This window comes from Leptosomus discolor, chromosome 6, assembly GCF_034619465.1.
Source record: "Leptosomus discolor isolate bLepDis1 chromosome 6, bLepDis1.hap2, whole genome shotgun sequence".
Lineage (NCBI taxonomy): Eukaryota > Metazoa > Chordata > Aves > Leptosomiformes > Leptosomidae > Leptosomus > Leptosomus discolor.
Window position 1 is genome coordinate 61,709,207 of NC_141396.1, and position 17,839 is coordinate 61,727,045.

The following is a 17,839-nucleotide window of genomic DNA, read 5'->3' on the forward strand; positions in this document are numbered from 1 at the left end:
TCCTAGCTAGTGAGCATACAAGAGCTGTTGTCCGGACACGGCTCAGTTGGATTCTCAGAGTCCAAGCCAGGCTTTTCCTTTCTCAAAATTATTTCAATTAAGGCCTATTAAATGGTGACACGGGAACAAAAAAAAATCCCCCTAACTCAGGGGGAGGAGTTAAGTAATGGAGATGGTGGAGACATTGTCAGTTCAGCTGCACGGTCAGCAGCAGTAGATGTCTTTCCATTAGCACCCTTGGGGCAATAGGACCAACTTTCAGAGTCTGGCTGGCTGGTGAGAGCACACAGGGGGCAGAGAGGAGAGTGACTGTGGCCAAATGACTTTCCTGAGAGCCACATGAAGTGACTGTAGGCTACTGCATGTTTGAATTGGATGGGAAGACTTCCTATCTTGGGGGCAGTTGCAGGAGCATGGTGAAGTCCAGAGCATGAGGGACAGTGCTGCTAACACAGCGTACTTTTATCTAGCACTGAATTTTTTTCGCCCCAAAAGCCCAGAACCATGTGCATGGTCTTGTGGTTAGGTCTGCAGTGAAATGTGCATCACTGAAGGTTCCTCTAGCAGGTTCTGTGACTGGATACAAGCAGCCAAGAAACCCTCCTTCTGCAATCCTTGCATTTTAAGGCTTGAAGACCTTTCTTCTCCAACCTTTTTCATAATATAGGCCACTGTTTTTTCCAACTTCTTTGAGCCCAGCACTATCTGAAAGGAGGGTACTGATGAGAGCCTTTGCCTAGAAGGGGGCAGTCCTTGGCATCTTGCCATGAGCTAGGCAGGCATCTGGAGCCACAGGACTCTCAAGGTGGGGTTGTCTTTGGGAAGGAGGAGAGGGCCAGGTGACAAATAGGTGGGCTTTTAAACACCAATTCTTTTGGATCTGTCCTGACATCTTGCTTGTTCAAGTATTAATTGCGGATGACTAACAGACTTTCATTAAAGTATGAATGGAGAGAGAGGTCATGAAGAGAGCTTTCTCTCTTTTTTTTTTTTAATTTCTTTTTTTAGTTCCTTCTGTTTCAATGGAGATTTAATCCACACAAAAGTTTCTATTCTTTTATAATAGGTACTTCATGATACCAAAGTGTCTGCTGGGTTTTGAATGGCTTTGAATGCGGTCAGGTTTCTAATCTTGGGCATTCTCTGACAGCCCTCCCGGGAAAAGCCTGCCATTGAATTCTCCAGGAATGACTCACTTCATTCCAGGTTTCTTTCCACTGGAAGAGGAATTTTTTCCAACAACAGCAAACAGAAGCTTAAATAATGCATTTTGTCCCATGTTAGAGACTGTCTTCCTAGGCATGTGCACAGCACATAGCAGGACCATGAAGAGGCCTTTGGGTACTTCTAACTTCTTAAGGTTGAGGATGACTTTCAGTGTTTTGTTTTTCCATATGTAAAAACTCTTCGTTGTGAGAACCCGCACCTTTGGGAAGAGGTCTGAGCAGTAGTAACTCAGGGTTGTTATTGTGGAAACACTGAAAGCGGACTTCAAGGAGGTGGCCTACGTGTCCACATGGTGACATCCCAACATCTGGCTCCTAGAGCATTCTGGGTCAGGTTTTTGAGTCTCATGGCTGCAAGTTTCAGGTAGCCTGACCACAGACTCGTTACCATTTCACCCCTTCTTCATGCTGAAAGGGAACTGTGCAGTGATTCTTTGGTGCCATCAGATGTTTCTTTTGCAGTAGCACCTTGTAGACCAAAATTACACTGAGGTCAACAGGTCCCTACAAAAGCTCAGTAAGTGGCAGTCCCTGTCCTGGTGAAGCAGGAATCCTGAAGCTGAGATGAGCATGCCAGCTGGGTGGAGCAGGGGCACACATGAATCACATCCTGGTGGGACCATGGAATCAGCAGGCTTGGGCTGGTATAGATAAGAGCAGGGCCTGGCTGTGGGTGTACGCCATGGGGCATGTCTAGCATGTTAGTACTAGGCTGGGCTCATCTTTCTGATGAGTGGGACAGCAAATCGTGGCCTGGCCATGGACAGCACGGTGTGGTATTTGTTAGACAGTTGGCTGTGTTATGGGTTGAAAGACTGGCTTCTGTGGCAAATGCTCGGTCGGAATTTGATCTGTGTGCACTGCTAAACAGCTGCTCCAGCTGTGACTAAGTGTTACCTTGTCATTTGTCACATCTCCCTGACCAACTTGCGATGTGATGTGGGGCAGAACACTGAGCCTTGGTGCACCGCCAGCTTCCTTCTGACCTCCCTTTGCTTGTCTCCTCTGAGGCTGTCCCTCCGCATCATTTTGGTAGGTTAGGGAGAGTTAAAGCCTAGGGAAGTGGTAGAAGCTTCATTAGCAGGGGGAGGAGATAAAAGTCTATTTAACAAACATTTGTCGAGAATTGTTGATGCCAGTTGGTCCTGTACTGGGCAGGAAGATGAACTAATTGACCTCTCGGATTTTTCCCCAACCCTGTTTCCTGCTATTCTTTGGCTTTCTGCAGCGTCTTACAGAGGGAGGTCTAGCAATACTCTGGTAGTTGGTGAAAACTCACCCTTTGCACTCACTTTCTTAGATGGCAGTGTATTGACTACCAAGTCCCATACTAAAACATTAGGTTCCAGGGGAGCATACAATTTAAAAGGAAGAAGAAAATCTGATAAGCTCTATTTAGTCAAACTTCTGTGTAGGTAAACTTTGCTCTTCGTCATGGCTGCTCACTCTGTCGACAGAATAAACCCAGTCACTGGAAATGCACCCTGGCAATTACTTCTGTGCTTCTGCATGAGTCTGCACTTAGTTTCACGCCTGGTAGATCTGTTCCTGATATCCCTATGTGTCACAGCCAAATGGAGCAAAAATCCACTTGTCAGGTGTGGGTAATAGGTAAAGCCAAGCTAAATACTGGCTCCAGTCCCTTCTACAGGAGGGCAATTTCTGCCTGATGTTTTTGGCTCCTCTGAAGCAGGCATGCAAACGTGTTAATGTTGTGATATTGGAGTGAGATGGAGGGACCTGCAGAACATTCTGTTCAAAGCAGCAGCTGAGGGATTGCTCTGAATGCTTGTGAGGAGCTCAGTAAAGGGATGGGTGAGCAGTGGGACTGTACTTAGAGTTCAGAGTCAAATTCTGCTTGTTGCTGAGATGAGGGGGAGCAGCTCTCCACAGTTCTCATTTCTGTTTGCGTGAGTGTAGAAGAGAAGGCTTGTCTGCTTGATGCACCTGTGGAGCCCTTGTGACCTTCAAAAGGGTTAAGCAGTACACGAAGAGAATCTCTCTTCAGCTCTACTGCTTAAAGCAGCAGACTGTCTGAGAACAGCTGCACAGCATTTGGGAGACACATTCAATACCATCTTTGTCCGATATCTGCTGTGAACATGGGTGCTTCATTCAGACCCCAAAGTTTAACCGTGAACCATGGTCTAACCACTTACTCCATGGACCTACTGGGAGCCCTGAATAGTTGATATCTACTTGGTGAGTACTTTTCCTTTCATTCATGTCCAAGACCTGTCCCAAACTGGGAATCTGTTTCCAGCCTTGCTGGTGAGGCTCAGCCCAGACAAGACTGGTGTTGGTATTCTCTGTAAACCCCCCAGCTGGTTAGGTCCCTGGCTTGGGAGGTAAGGGACAACTTCCTGAAGTTTTCCCCATGTGGTTTGGTAGCCTGTAGGATATCCTAGGGCAAGGCTTTCTCAAGAGTTCCTCTTGGAATCTTTTTCCTACACACAAATAACTGAATAGTTTTCAGACAAAGGGTGCACAGCCTGATTATCCCTCTTCCTGGGTGAATGTGCTAAATGCTTTGCTCAAGGGTCTCTTTTTCTGTCTTTTTTTGTAGAAATTTCTCAACTACATTTCCATACCTTATACCAGAAGAGCGCTCCTAGCTCAACCTGGAGTTCATTGCTTAAATATCTTTTGAGACCTGGCCTTGCCTTTCCTCAGCAATTACACCTGGCAGCTTCCTCTTCTCACCTGTTAATCCCATTTCTGGATATTTAACTTTCCCACGCAAGCTATAGAGGTCCTGGGTATCTAATTTGGGACTATCTAATTTAATTCTGTAAACTCGGCAGAACAGCAAGTTGCATTAAACTCAGCTGTTGCAGTGACCCTTTGCAGACCTGTCTTTTAGTATCTCAAAGCTGGGTGCTTAAGGTAGGCATAAGCTCGGGACTACCTGCTATCCAGAGCTGCGGGAGCTTGGCTTTCTTGGTGGGATGTTTTGGGCCCCTCACTACAAGACATCGAGGTGCTGGACCGTGTCCAAAGAAGAACAACGAAGCTGGTGGAGGGTCTAGAGCACAAGTCTCATGAGGAGCGGCTGAGGGAACCGGGGTTGCTTAGCCTGGAGAAAAGGAGGCTGAGGGGAGACCTTATCGCTCTCTACAACTACCTAAAAGGAGGTTCTAGTGAGGTGGATGTTGATCTCTTTTTCCCAAGTAACAAGTGATAGGGTGAGAGGAAACTGCCTCAAGTTGTGCCAGGGGATGTTTAGATTGAACATTAGGAAAAATTTCTTTACCAAAAGCCTTGTCAAGCATTGGAACAGGCTGTCTAGGGAACTGGTTGAGTCAGCATCTCTGGAGGTATTTAAAAGATGTAGTAGTAGTGTAGATGTGGCACTTAGGGACATGGTTTAGTGGTGGACTTGTCAGTGTTAAGTTAATGGCTGGACTTGATGATCTTAAAGGTTCTTTTCCAACCTAAATGATTCCATGATGATGATGTTAAGCCTAATGTTTATCATATGAAATAGGGGGCCTGCATATGGCTTGGTTCTCTGTCTGCAAAATGGGGATGAAAGATAACCTTCGTGTCACCCAGGAGAGGAGAAACTCAATCCAAATCTTGAGGTGCTCACACTGTAGATATGGCAGGCATGCAGACGTCTAAGATGGAGCTTGGTGGACTCAGGCTGTGATCCTTGGGTGAAGGAGGTGACTATAGCAGCTTCCAGAGGTGAAACCTCATCCCAGGGCCCACAGTTTTCCTTGACCTGGTCATCCCCAAAATCCTAGCCTCAGTGCATGCAGTCTGAGGTGTATTTGCCTACAGGCCGAGAGCCAAACCCTTGGCAACGCCCTGGGATCAAAAAGGGAGACAGAGGCGGCTTTTGAGTGTCATCTTCTGTGGCGGTTGTTCTGAGGTGTGTTTGCTGTGGCTGGTGGCATGAACCCTGATCATTCAGAGGGCTGAGCTGCCTTTTAGGAGTTCTGGGCAGCTGTGGCTCCCAGTAAGACCAGTGAGAGCCTGCTGGGAGCTGTGGCTGCTCCGTCCCTTTGGTAGGTGGAACTGCTGTGTACTTTGGCACAGGAATGAGTATAACAAGTGCTATGTTGGCTGGATTCGGTGCCAATGCCCAAGGCAACCTACAGAGGCTGAGGCCTGGTTTTTATGGGATTAGGCAGCATACCCCTGAATGAGGGGCAAAAAGTGTTTTTAATCTTAGCCCAGGGCAGCAGAAGGCCACAGAGCCCCTCTGAAGTGCAGCTGTGTTGGGTGCTGGAAGCTTTGCAAGCTGTCTGCAGGACGTGGTAGACCACACAGCAATGTCAGCAGGGTCAAATTCCCTCTGGAGATACGAGGGCAATAGTCTGGCACTCACCAGAAAAACATCAAGACCTTTAGCTGTCTGATCTACACAGCACTGTTTAGCTCTCTGTTCTATTTACCTCGTAGAGAGTTTACTTATAAAGAGCAGAAGCTGAATTTGTCCTATTAGGAGTCAAAGAAATGGTGCTTGGAGGGAGAGCAATGCATACCTTTCACATCAAAAGGGAAGAGACCCTTATTTGTGAGATGTTCCCTGATTTCACCTGATGCCCAAACACTAGGGAGACCGTGTCTGTGCGGGAACACAGGTTGCAGTAGTAGGGAAGACCGCTGAGGATCTACCAGAGCAAATCCTTGGGTGCAGCTCTCTGCTTTCTTGGAGCACCATTGCAATGATGTGTCTTCCCAGAAAGAAATGCAGGAATAATGTGTGGGGCTGTTTTGGGGCTGAGTAGCAGCAGGTCTTGCCTACACACTCCCAAGATCAGAGCAGCCCCGGAACAGCAGGCAGCAAGCCTAAGGTTTTGTCTCAACCCTCTCCTCTTCCCACTAGCTAAATTGGTGATGTCACCTTTAAGCTCTCTCCTTGCAGATGTGTTTTGTTGTGATTTTTTGCGTCTGTTCCTTGGTAGATGAGAACTTGGACGAAAATGTTAGTGCTTGTCAAGCTGAGGGGCATGGGGGCTCTTGTTTTCCATCCGCCTTCTCGGATTCCTCCCTCATCCCCTGATTCCCAAGCTGCTCGCTGCAAGGATCTGGCCTCCTCTGTGTACCCAAAAGTGTGACACTACCGTGTTCCGGTGTTTGTTCAATCCTTTCCAGCTCCTGATCCCGCTGAAATCCCAGGAAGATTTGGACAAAGCGATGGAACAGTTGGAGCTGAGCCCTTCCCTGAAGAGCCTGCGGATCCTTGTGAGTGCTCCAAAGAAAGCGAATGTGAGTCCTTCACCTTCTCTGCTCTTTTGTGTCTGGAACGAGATGCCTTGTTATTGTGTTGGGGAGTGGAAACGAGTCTCCTGACGGTGAAGAGCAGAGGGCAAGCTGGTCATGAGGGGGGTCAGCCCTGCTCTGGCTCAGCTGCTTGGAAATCCTCCTATGGTGGTGGCCCAGAGACCGAGCGCAGCTCCCTGTAGCTCCTCCTGCAACCTGTGAAGGGTTAAATGCTGTACTGATCCTCAAACGAGGTTAAACCCCAAGAGAACCCCTTGTGCTTTCTGCCTCGGGATGCTGTCACCATTCCTCTGTAGCCTCTTCTCCATGCATAGGGTGATGCCCTCACCCTTGCCGTGCTGGATGGCAGCGTGGGGACCGTTCCCTCCGTGTGGTGCTGCAGTACTAAAGGACAGGAACAGCAAACTGGAGAATCCTTCAGTGTCGTGCAGGACTGGTTTTGGGTTTTTTCCATATTTATTTATTTGCTTTTCCTGAGCTCAGTGGTTTTGCAGTTAAGCCTGTTAGCTTGACCTCGTCTGCACAGAGTGTCTTGCCAAAGCACATGTCGTGCTGCCCCAAGCACAGACTGTAAAGCAAGGGATTTGCAGATGTTGCAACTCTGTTTCTTCCTTATATTTCCTAGAAGTACTGGAGAGACTGGGAGTCTTGAAACTCACGGTGCTTGTCCTCATGCTACCACTGGAGCTCGCAGCTCCAGGAACTTCTCTGCTCCTGAGAGGCTCTGAGGAAGTGCAGGGACCAGAGCCCTGGGTTAAAGCTGAGCCGTCAGTTGGGGTTTCATAAATCCCGGGCAGAAACGGGGCGATCTGCCCTAGCAGCTGTGGGAACATTGCAAGTCAGCTTCTCAGAGCAGGGAAGCCAGGTAGATTCACACATACCTTTGAGAGTAGGTCCATCTCTTCCTGAAGCATATAACCACGCTCCTGCATTAAGAACATACAGTTCCAAGGTCATACGTAAAATGATCACAAAATCACAGTGCAGTGTAGCATCTTATCGTAGTAAGACTTGGCCACTACCATTTCAGTTACCAGCTGGATATGCATTTCTTTGCTCTCCTCCTTACCTGTCTTCCCCAGCAGACCCTGATCCCGCACTCTTGGTTCCTCTGTTCTGTTACAGAGGAACCTCTGCAGTGCCTAGGCTGCCACTGAAGTCTAGGGAGCATGGAGGAGAGGCTCTGATTTTGGAATTGCAAACTTAGCTTAAGGCCAAGGATCAGTCTCTGCGTCTCTCTGGAAATAATGCCATGCAGCAACAGTCTTGTATGTCAAATACCTGTATTTACCATTATCAACTGGAGCTTAATCTTAGTCTTATTAGACTGTTTTAATAACAGATGTGAATTGTTTGTGAATGATTTTTGGATCACTCTGGATTATGTGCATATGTCTTTTTTTTTTTTTTTTTTAATTTAGTTCTTGGGTAATATGGCCACGCGGAGCCAAATACAGGGTTTCACATGGTGTGTCCACAAGGACCCTGGCTGAATCTGATCATTCCTTTTGTCTGATTACCAGCTTCTCCAGCCAAACAACAGCAAACAGCATGAAATGAGGATCTCCAGATCCATGGGTGATATCATGGGATCCCTGTACAAAGACTCCGAGAGGACGCGGAAGTATTCAACAGGTCAGTGAAATGCAACACTCTGTGGGGTGTTCTGTGCTATTACAAGCTGGCCACCATCCCCTTTCTCTTCTCTGTCACAACCCTGTACCTTCCACAGTCTGGATGACCACCCTGATGTCTCCCACCAGTAACTCAGTGCAGTTGCTGCTTATCCTCAGTCTGAGGAAGAGACTTGGAGAGCTGCACAGGTCGGACAAGGTTGTGCTGAGAGTCATGTTGGGCATGAAAGCTAAGAACGGGGGATCTGAGGTGTAATTTGAGGGGGGAAATGCAGTGACAAAAACCTCCAGTGATTTTGATGCTACTGAGTTTTATCGAAGTGAAGAGAGGATCTATAGAAAGCCAAGGCTTTCTGTGACCTTGACATACTTATTCCTTTAACCATCTGCTGTTATTCTCTCGGCATCTGTCCCCCTTTCCCACTTAGCAGAATAATGTAGCTGAATGGGCTTGGTTAGCTGCTGAGCTGGGACCAGCTTCACCGCATGAGGACCAGATATGTGTCTCTGTGCCACCAGTCTCTTCTTGTTGATGAAGTTAAGTCTGTGGTACCTGCTTTGTGGTTTCTCAGGAGAACAGATGTGCACAGTGTTTTGCAGTGGTTGCGTTTCAGATGAAGGGGAGTATCCCTCTCCCTCAGAGGTGCTGGGAAGCAGACACCTACCTCTGAAGCCAGGCTGGCAAATGCCTCGTCTTCTTGCAGCCCTGCAGGGACTGGAGTTTGTTCATAGCCTTGTGTGGTCTTTTCTTTGTTTTCCTGTGCTGGGGTTTATGCTTTTCTTGTTTTCTAAAATACTCTGAGCTTTTTGAAATTACAAGTACTCTTGATAAGCGCTCTGCAGGACCTTTTGTGTGAAGAACCTTGTAGGATTTTGTAGAAAGCAGGGTGCCAGAAAGCACCCTATAAGACTGGATAGCAGGGATATAACTTTCATATTATAACCTGTAGGCAGGATTAATGATTTTGTCATACAGTGAGTGTTCTCTGGCATGACTGAGGGTGCTGGTTACAGGGTAATTTCTACAGATCTCTATTGTTTTTGTACAATTATTCATCAGCTGTAGAAATGACAGCATCGGAGGCCTTGAATGAAGGGGGCCCTCCTATAGAAATGTACATGAAGATACACTTCATCCTCCAAAGATCCTCTGTACTTATATGGCAGTAAACTCTTCCAAACTCTTCCCTGTGCAACAAAGGAGTATTTTTCTCCAAGGATTTGCTCTTTCTCTGTCTCATCGCCTGTGCTGCCTTGATAACATATCCTGTCGTTTGCTGCATCCCAGACAATGATATATAGGAAATGTTCTTCTAGGGTAGGTCCAATATAGCTCCTCATGCAGCCATGCCCAGCTCTTGTTGAAGCCAGGGATGGGTGGCACATGTGCAAGAGCTCTGTTTGGGCCTGGTATTTGGATGTGCTAGGGTCGTCTTTTTCTATTATGTGGGGTTTTTTCTAGCTCACGTGGCTCTTGAGAGTTTGCCCAGAGTCTGGCAGAGTCACTAGATGACCCTGAATGAAATGCACACACAAATACAGGGTAAGGCACAAAGCCTTAGCAGAAGCTGTGCTTGGGCAAAACATCTCTGCTGCTCTCTTTTTGGCACTTGTTAGGCTGTTAATGTAAGCCAGCGAAGAGCTGTGGCACCGGGAGCTGTCACTGATGTGTGAACGGAGCGTGATGGGCAGAATTGATTCCATGTGTAGCTGTGCTAGCGAGAAGATTAGTTCTTGCAAAATTAGACTTTCCTACTGACTGTTATGCCATGCTTTGGCCTTTCCTTACTGTTTTGGAGCTGCTGTAATACCAAGAGAGTAGAGTCCCCAAGCAGATCCACACCACTGACTCTGAGGTGTCACTGACTTGAAGAGCATCCTGTAGATAAGACAAGGCAGACAAAGGAAGAGATATCAGCCCAGGGTGAGAGCCTGAGGTACTCGGATGGATTTTGAGGGGATGCCCGAATAGCAGAGTGGAGGAATGGGCATAACATGCTCGTTTAATCTAGGTAATGGAGGAGGAGGACTGGGCAGCACCAGGTGCAGGATGCAGAGTGTGCTGACGGTGGGATCTTCAGGAGGGTCTGCGTGCCAATTGCTAATGCACCAAAGCCAGTGTCCTCGGCGCTGTTACGTCGTTAGGTAGCAAAGGTAACCAACCCATGCTACAGTCATCCCTCTTTTTAATTTCCATGCAGACTGTTGGTCTTGCTCTTAGTCTGAAAAGAGGTTGCAACAAACCCTCTGGGTAATAACAGCTCATCAGACCTCTCTTTGGAGTTACCTGGGCTGTGTGTGAAGCTACTGCAGCTCTGCTTAGGAGGTGTTCGCCATCCAGCAGATTTTTTTGAACTCCGAAATCAGAAGCAGGTAATCTGTCAGCGGGGCAGAAACTGGTTCAGCGAGCTGAGAGGGAGCACAGTGTTTGAAATGGAGCATGAAACTGAACGTCAAGCAACAGACAAATAGAGGTGACCCTGTGTTGTGGTTCCCTGAACTGGGGATTTCGCTGAACTTTGAGGGCAGTCAAAAAGCAGCCTAAGAGGCTGGAATTTCTGTAGGAGAACGCTTGCAGTTGCAAGGTATTTCACAGTGTTTGCTTCTGCTGTCATCAAAGTGGTTGCTGTCAAGAGAGGATCTTAACTCAGTCCCGCTTTTCTCTTGAAACCAGATTTAAAAGGAGATTTAAAGTGACTTTATAAAAAAAGGTGGTTCTGGGTCATGTTCTCAGTGTTTCTGAGATGTCTCATGTTTTTCTGCTGACTCTGCCATGTTAGCAGCAGCGAAAAATAATAAAGCTGCATGTTGTTGGCACAAGCTCATTGGAAAGGGGGGTAGATGTTCTGGGGAAGATTTGGCTATTTTTGCTTCTGCTGGACAGAAAATGTACTTCACTCTGTGTCCCCAAAAAACCTTATGCAAAGTCAGTATTTTTCTTCCCCCCCCCTAAACTTTTTCAGTGGAAATTCCACCCCCCCCTTTTTTTTTTTTTTTTTTTTTTGGCGGGGGGAGGGGAGCGTAAAATATTCCAGTTTCTTGATGACCAGCATCTGCAAATGTTCAGCTGAGTACCAGGAAACTTTGCCTAAAAATCTGTTTGGGTTTTGGATTTTCAGATAACTGAGGGTTGTTTTTATTTACTTTGAGGAAATACATGTTTCGGACCATTATCCACATATTATTCAAGAGCCCCATTCCGGAATCACCATTTCGGTGGAAACATTTGCCAAAAGCTTTCTTTTTTTCTTTCTTTTTTTTTTTTTTTCCCCACGGTGGCCAACCAGGCTGCTGAGCTGTGGCATCGTGTGCCTGCCAGTGCTCTGCAGACCAGCTGGGTCTGTGCTGTCCAACATGGACCAGCCATGGGAACATTTTGCCTCGGAGAGTTGCCACCGCAGTGATGGTGCCCAGGTTTTCATGGGTGCCTGGACGTGCATGTAGCAGCATCTAACCCCTGCTGGCACGCTGGGAGGGTTTGAACGCAGATCTTGGGAGAAAAATGGTACAAAGGCTTTGCTGGTGCACAGGCTGGCCCCATGAATGAGAAACAAAGGCCTGGAGGTGATGCCTGGTCTGTTAAATTCACAGGGCCATGACATGAGCACTGGGTGGCTGTTGAGGTTGCTTAATCGTTAGCACATCTCCCTGGCCAACCCCGTACCAATGACTGCCATCCCAGCAGTGCCCAGGTACAAATTGGGGTAGCGTGGGCTATGGACCTGTTGCAGGAGGTGGGATGGATGAGATCCCCTCTCTTTTGAGAAGGGGCTTTAGGGCTAGAAAATGGGCTCTGTCCTGCTTATTAGTGTAGAAGAACCCTAGAGTTTGCCTTAAATCAAGATGCAGGAGTCTGTCCTCAGAGGATCAGCATGGAGAGGAGGGAGCTTGTAGGGGTCCTACTGAAAAAGACAAATCAAGGGAGACTTGGTCCATCTGCTCACACCTCCCCTCGGCAGTCAGAGTGAGAAATTTCTTGCAAGTTTAACTCTTTTTCATGTGCTGCTGTGTCCTGAGCCCTGTGTTTCTGCCAGGCCTCAGAGGAACGGCACATCTTGACGTCATGTCCCTCGTTCGGCTCTGCGGCGGCGTCATCCCAGGGCTGGGCTCTCTGCGGCTGCAGCTGTGAGCGTAGGCAGCTGCCAACAAACCCTCCCCAGTTCTGACTTTTAAGGGGCTTCTCTCTTCCATCAGGACACCTGCTTGATGCTGATTGGTGTTGGATGAAGTTTTGGGAAGGACCTGTCAGGGCAGGGAAAGGGTGAAGCCAGGGAACACGGAGGCAGAGGGAAGCCAAGATTGGCACAGGGGAGCTGGCTGTACGTGCAGCACCACAAACTCTGCACATACTTCATGAAAGACACTTCTTAAATAAAAATAGCAGAAGGGAACATGAAAGACCCCAACAGATGCCAACAGTGACTGTAAGTCTCCGTGCTGGCCTGGTTCACCCTGCTCAGGACATGCTGTGCTCTAGTCTCAAATATATGGCTCTACACTAGTGCATGTAACATAGAGCAGGAATCCCATCCCAAAGCACCTTGCTCCAAAGGATAACCAAGGTCAGATGCTCAACTGGTGCCAGTCTGCAGAGTTTCTCTGAGTTCAGGAATCCTGAATAGAGCAGCTGAGATCTGGCCAGCGTTCAGCTTATAAAGTGCCTCAGAGCCTGCCCTGTCCCCGCTGGGTCTTGAGGACTGGAGCTGACATGTAATCCTGTAGACCCCAGGAGGACAGTTCCTTGGGGGTCTCCTCTTCTGCCTGGTGCTGCTGCTGTTTCTTGAGTATTAGGTCAAGTGTGAAGAGCGTCTGTGATGTGTCAAACAGGCACATCTGGGCTTGTCTGTCTTTCTTCCTCTGCCTCTGGGTGGGTGAAGCAGCATTATCTAATATATCCAATATGCCTTGTGTAGCCCCCACTGTGAATTAAGCCTGCCATTGAGCACCACAGTTGCTGTCTGTCCCTGACCCCTATTTTCCATTCCCCCACCCGCCCACCAGCAGCCCTGACATTGCCTGAGGTTTTGCTAACAGGGCAGGATAGAGCTGGAGGGGGGCGGAATCAGCCTTGGGCTCTGGGGCTCTGCTCCCACCACCTCCTGGGCAGGTGGACAGGCATGGATGCGAAGCAGCAGCAACCAGTGCTCCTGGAGATGCGAAGCTGCACAAATTACTTTGAGCAGCTCTTCTACCCAAACAGCCTGGCTGACAGGGATCTGGTTCAATCCAGCAGTTTCCAGGCGTGCAAAAGCCTAAGCATTTTGTTTAAGTTCCTTGCCTGCTGGGAAATGGCTAGTGTCTTATCCCCTTTTACAGTTTTTGGCAGGAAATGTGACTCTGGAAGGTCAAACACAACTGACCTGGGAGTAGTTGTTGCAGGCAAAGGCTTAATGTGAGATCATGCAAAGTCTTTACACTTGTGATGAATCTCGTTTAACTCCCTGGGTTCAAAATCGAACAGGGCATGTACAGTTCTTTGTAAAATCAGAGTCAAAGACTTTCTGGGCAATGAGTGAGAGATCCCAGCACGAGCAGACCCACACCTCATCCTAGCAGTAACAGAAATGCTCAACAGAGCTAAGATACAGTGGCTACACCACACCAAATCCTCTAGCAGCTTTTTGGAGCAAGAGCCACCCAAATGTCCTTATGCTGCATTCTGGATTGGCATCTGCTAAGCAAATGAGGGGCTGATAATGCAGTGATTTATCCAGGGTGCCCGGACTGTTAAATGGTTAAACGTTTGTTTATTTATCCTCAAAGAGAGGATGCCGTACTTCCCAACTGGTTTTGTTTTTAGGGCTGGTGGAAAGCCAGTTCATTATGAGCGCCGCAGCACTCGAGAGATTCTCTCCCCTTGATCTTGGCGTTACTTCAGTTGGACTTTTTTTTTTTGCTGGGTTCTTATCCTGCAGGAAATCTGTGAAGAAGAAAATAGGAAGAAGAAAAAAAAAAAGTAACTCAAAGCTATATGACTTTTATTTTTACAATCCGAGCAAGGGGTCTGGGGGAAGATGTACCATGGGACACAGATATCTACGTATTTGGTATAAATCCAGCAAGCCTGATTTAGTGGTCTTTAGTGCTGGTGTGACACTGTTAACGTTAGAAGCTCCTGATGCATTTCAGCTGAAGTGAAAGGTGGGGACTCAAATTTGTTGTGTTGATCACGCTGATGGATTTACGCCAGAGATCAATCTGGCACAGTAACTGTGACGCAGAAGAGGCAGAAGTGTTGGGTTGATTGATTGGTGCTGACTTTTCACAACGGGATAGGCCCCTTCCCGGTACCTTTCTCTTGCAATATTGTACTTAGCCTGGGCATGTTGTTACCAAATGGCAGTAATGAACCAAAGAGTTGGCAAGAGTGACACAAAAATGGATAACAAAGCGTAAGTAAGTGCATCTCCGTGTGCTTTCTGACTCTTGGAGGATGTGTGCTTTTTAGAAGTCTGCTTGAAAACAAATCGTGTTGTGTGAAGGCTCACATTGCACAATACCGACCGGTTAAAGCTCCAGCATGGAGCAGCACGGACCTCTGTCAGCAATTCCTTGCCGTGAAGTGATGACAGCCCAGGGATGGAGGGGAGGGACTGCAGAAAGACAAGCAGAGCCAAGCCTGTGCATCTGGGCCAAGTGAGGGCAACGGTCCTTGAAACCTGAAAAGGCACAAGGAATTGGTTAGGGTGGATTTGGGGGAATAAGGGGGAGGAGTGGGATGTCTGCATAAGGCAGCTGTGGAGTTCTCTCCTAGGTGCAAACCAGAAACCTGCTTCTGCTCAATGAGCCCTGTGGAGGAGCCGGCAAAAGCCTTGCTGTCTGTGCCGAGGTGCACACGATGCGCTGCAGAGCCCAGGGTTTTCCCGGTGGCTCTGCCTGGTGTGGAGGCTCTGCCAGCGGCAGGCGTGGAGCCTTTGGGGCTACAGACAGGGGAGACAACCCTCCCTTGGCAGGAGATGGGACAAGCTGATCCCGTAGGTCGTTTCCTTCCCTGTGGTTCTTGGATTTGAGGGCTGGTTTTCCTTCCCCTTTGCTTTTGTCTAGGGAAGGGGGAGAGAAGAGGGGTATTTGGGTGCAAATTGTTTTCTATATAAGAAGCGTTTAAGTGGTGTTGCACCAAGTTCACCCGGGCTGTTTCCCAGATTGCTGAACAAGGCAGTGGCGTGATCCAGGGAGGAAATGCCTGGAGGTCAAGGAGGAGAGGTGGGTTTGGAGTTTGTGTTTTGCTTTGAGATTGACTGATTGTATCACAACAAAACTCTGGAGCCGTTTTCTTTCTGCTGTTGACAGAGCACCTGGATACAGCGCACAGCTCTTAGGATCCAGGGCAGATTGCAGACCAAGTCTGCTAGATTTCGTGTGGCCCCACAGTAGCAAACTGTCCCTGTTGCAAAAGCTTTGTGGGATGCCCATATTATATCTCTAGCTCCTCCATTCCCTTCCATGCAAGTTCAAACCCAGCAGCATCTCCAGGAGGTCTGCAGTCACTGGGAAGACTTGGATGTGGCAAGTCTTCTCCTTGACCCGTGCCTTTACTGTGTCCTAGGCTCTCTGCACACTGGCCGGAGCTCTCCGCCCCCAGGGAGCGTTCCTGAAGAGCAGCAGCAGATCGCTCGCCAGGGATCCTATACCAGCATCAACAGCGAGGGCGAGTTCATCCCTGAGACCATGGATCAGAACGTAAGTGGAGCCAGGGCACGTGGGTTAAGCCAGGACAGCGTTAGGCACGAGAGAGGCTGCGCTGTGAGTGCTGTTCCCACCACGAAATCCTCAGCGGGCCCTGTGCGTGGGGCTCAGGCCCGCTGCTTCCAGGAATGGGTGCCCCCGGGCTTAACATGCTCAAGAAACAGCTGGCCCGATTTCCAGGAATCCTAAAAGCCAGCTGCAGTGGTGATGGCAACGTGCTCAGGCACCTCAGGTAGCTCTGGAGGAGCGTAGATTCTGGGACACACGTGCATACCAGCTGACGGGCCCTTGCGGCTGCAGCCTTCCTGGATCCCGGGATCACGAGGGAGCGTGCCAAGCGACCGATTGCCTGCGATTGCAACAGCCTGGGGATGTCAGCAGCTCTCGCTGCTTCCCGTGTGCTGATTCTGCCTGAGCTCTGGTTACAGTTCTTGGCTCTGCCCGCAGCCCCTCTCTGGTTTTGTCCCTCTGCCCCTCCCCCACATATGTATTTTTTTTTTCCTCTCTTGATAAAGAGTTTGTATATTCCGATCCCTCAATAATAAAAGCGCAGCTAGTTCTTGAGCACAGTGATGGGCAGTACCTCTTCCTCCAGCCAATTTGGTACCTGTGATGGGGGAAACGCTGCAGTGTCAAGGGACCGGCGGGGGGAACAGCTCGTACTTCCCTCTCCATTTGTATCTCTGCTCAAGCTATATCTCTGAAGAGCTTCACATAGTTCCTGTGAAGTCAGCTGGGCTGTCTGGGCACACAGCTCATCCTCGCAAAGCTCTTGGAAGGGCAGGGCCAGGATCCACAATTTGCGGGAGGTCTGGCCGTGCAGGAGGGACATGGGGAGACACCCAGAAGGCACTAGGCTCGCTCCAGAAGGCTGCTGTGATGGCCCCCGAGGATCTTGCCTGGGGAGACGTGCGTTTCCTACACTCAGATAGCACCCGCTAGCTCCGCTTTTGTGTGCAGGCTGTGCCAGTGTTTCCATGGCAAAGTTGTGTTTTCAGTGGTTATACAGCCATTAATAAAATAAGAAGTCACTCCGGGTGAGTCTTGGCAGCGTCAGAGTACAGATGTATCTTGTGCTCCTTGCAGCCAAAAGTTGGCTTTCTATTGTTTTCACATGCCTTCCAAACACGTTTGGTAGGATTAAGACAAAGTGCGTGTGCGTGCAGGGGGAGGGTCCCCATGAACCCCCCTTGGGTGTAAATCAGCGCAGCTCCACTGGCTGTTAACGGAGCTCTGTCTGTGCTGACTGAGCTCTGAGCCTGCTCCTGATGAAGGTTCCCAGATGGTCTCCTCGCTTTTCCCCAGCATCACGCTGTGGGTGGCCTGCTGCCCTTCTCTGGTGAACTAAATGCAGGAAAAAGGGGATTTGGGGATGGGGTGTTTGGGGTTTTTTTTCCCCCTCTTCTCATTGAGCAGCCATGCTTCTCCCCATATGGGCTTTGCCCTCAGAATATGCTTGTGCTGCAGCTTCCACACGTGCCTTGTGGAAAACCACTTACAGGCTGGTGCTTGCTGCATTTTGGGGGTGCCCCTTGTGAGGTGACTGCAGTCTTTGCCTCGAGACCAGCTTGGCAGATTGAGTCTGGAGCCTGCTTGGAGTTCCAGTTTTATGCTTTTGAGAAACGAGTCTGTTTCAGCATTGTTTTAACTGCTGGCAGACACCTGACATGGCTGGCAGAGGTAGAGAGTGGGGTCTAGCAGAAATCTTGCTCCTCTTTAGCTAGTGCATTTTGAAGGATGAGGCTTTGGGGTAAAAACTGGGAAGCGGAGAAAAATTGCACTTTCCCGTTGGGACCATCCTGCCAAAACAATGTGAGCTGTTATGACAACCAGTTGAGGAGGTTTTTAACTCAGAAACGGAGCATGGAAAGGGAGGCCATTGAGGTACACGGGGAAGGAGGAGCGATGTGGGTCCAGGAGCCAGCGAAGGGTGGCTCCACGTGGTGTTTAACCCTCGTTGCTCAGCTTTCCTGGGAACAAGCTAGGCTTGGGGCTGGCTGTGGAGTCGGGGATAGCGAGTGTCTGCTGTGGGTCTGCAGCCAGGAGGAAGCATCGTAC

The 17,839-nt window shown here is 48.9% G+C and overlaps 1 protein-coding gene across 1 annotated transcript in view; it reads left to right on the forward strand.

Moving 5' to 3' along the window:
- The window catches only part of LOC104348091 (mitogen-activated protein kinase kinase kinase 3-like), a 47,358-nt gene that overhangs the window by 16,581 nt on the left and 12,938 nt on the right, over positions 1 to 17,839 (forward strand). The window contains exons 5-7 of the mRNA XM_009953288.2: positions 6,333 to 6,446; positions 7,985 to 8,096; positions 15,642 to 15,775. Of these exons, the coding sequence (XP_009951590.2) occupies positions 6,333 to 6,446; positions 7,985 to 8,096; positions 15,642 to 15,775 (360 nt within the window). The remainder of the gene's footprint in view (positions 1 to 6,332; positions 6,447 to 7,984; positions 8,097 to 15,641; positions 15,776 to 17,839) is intronic.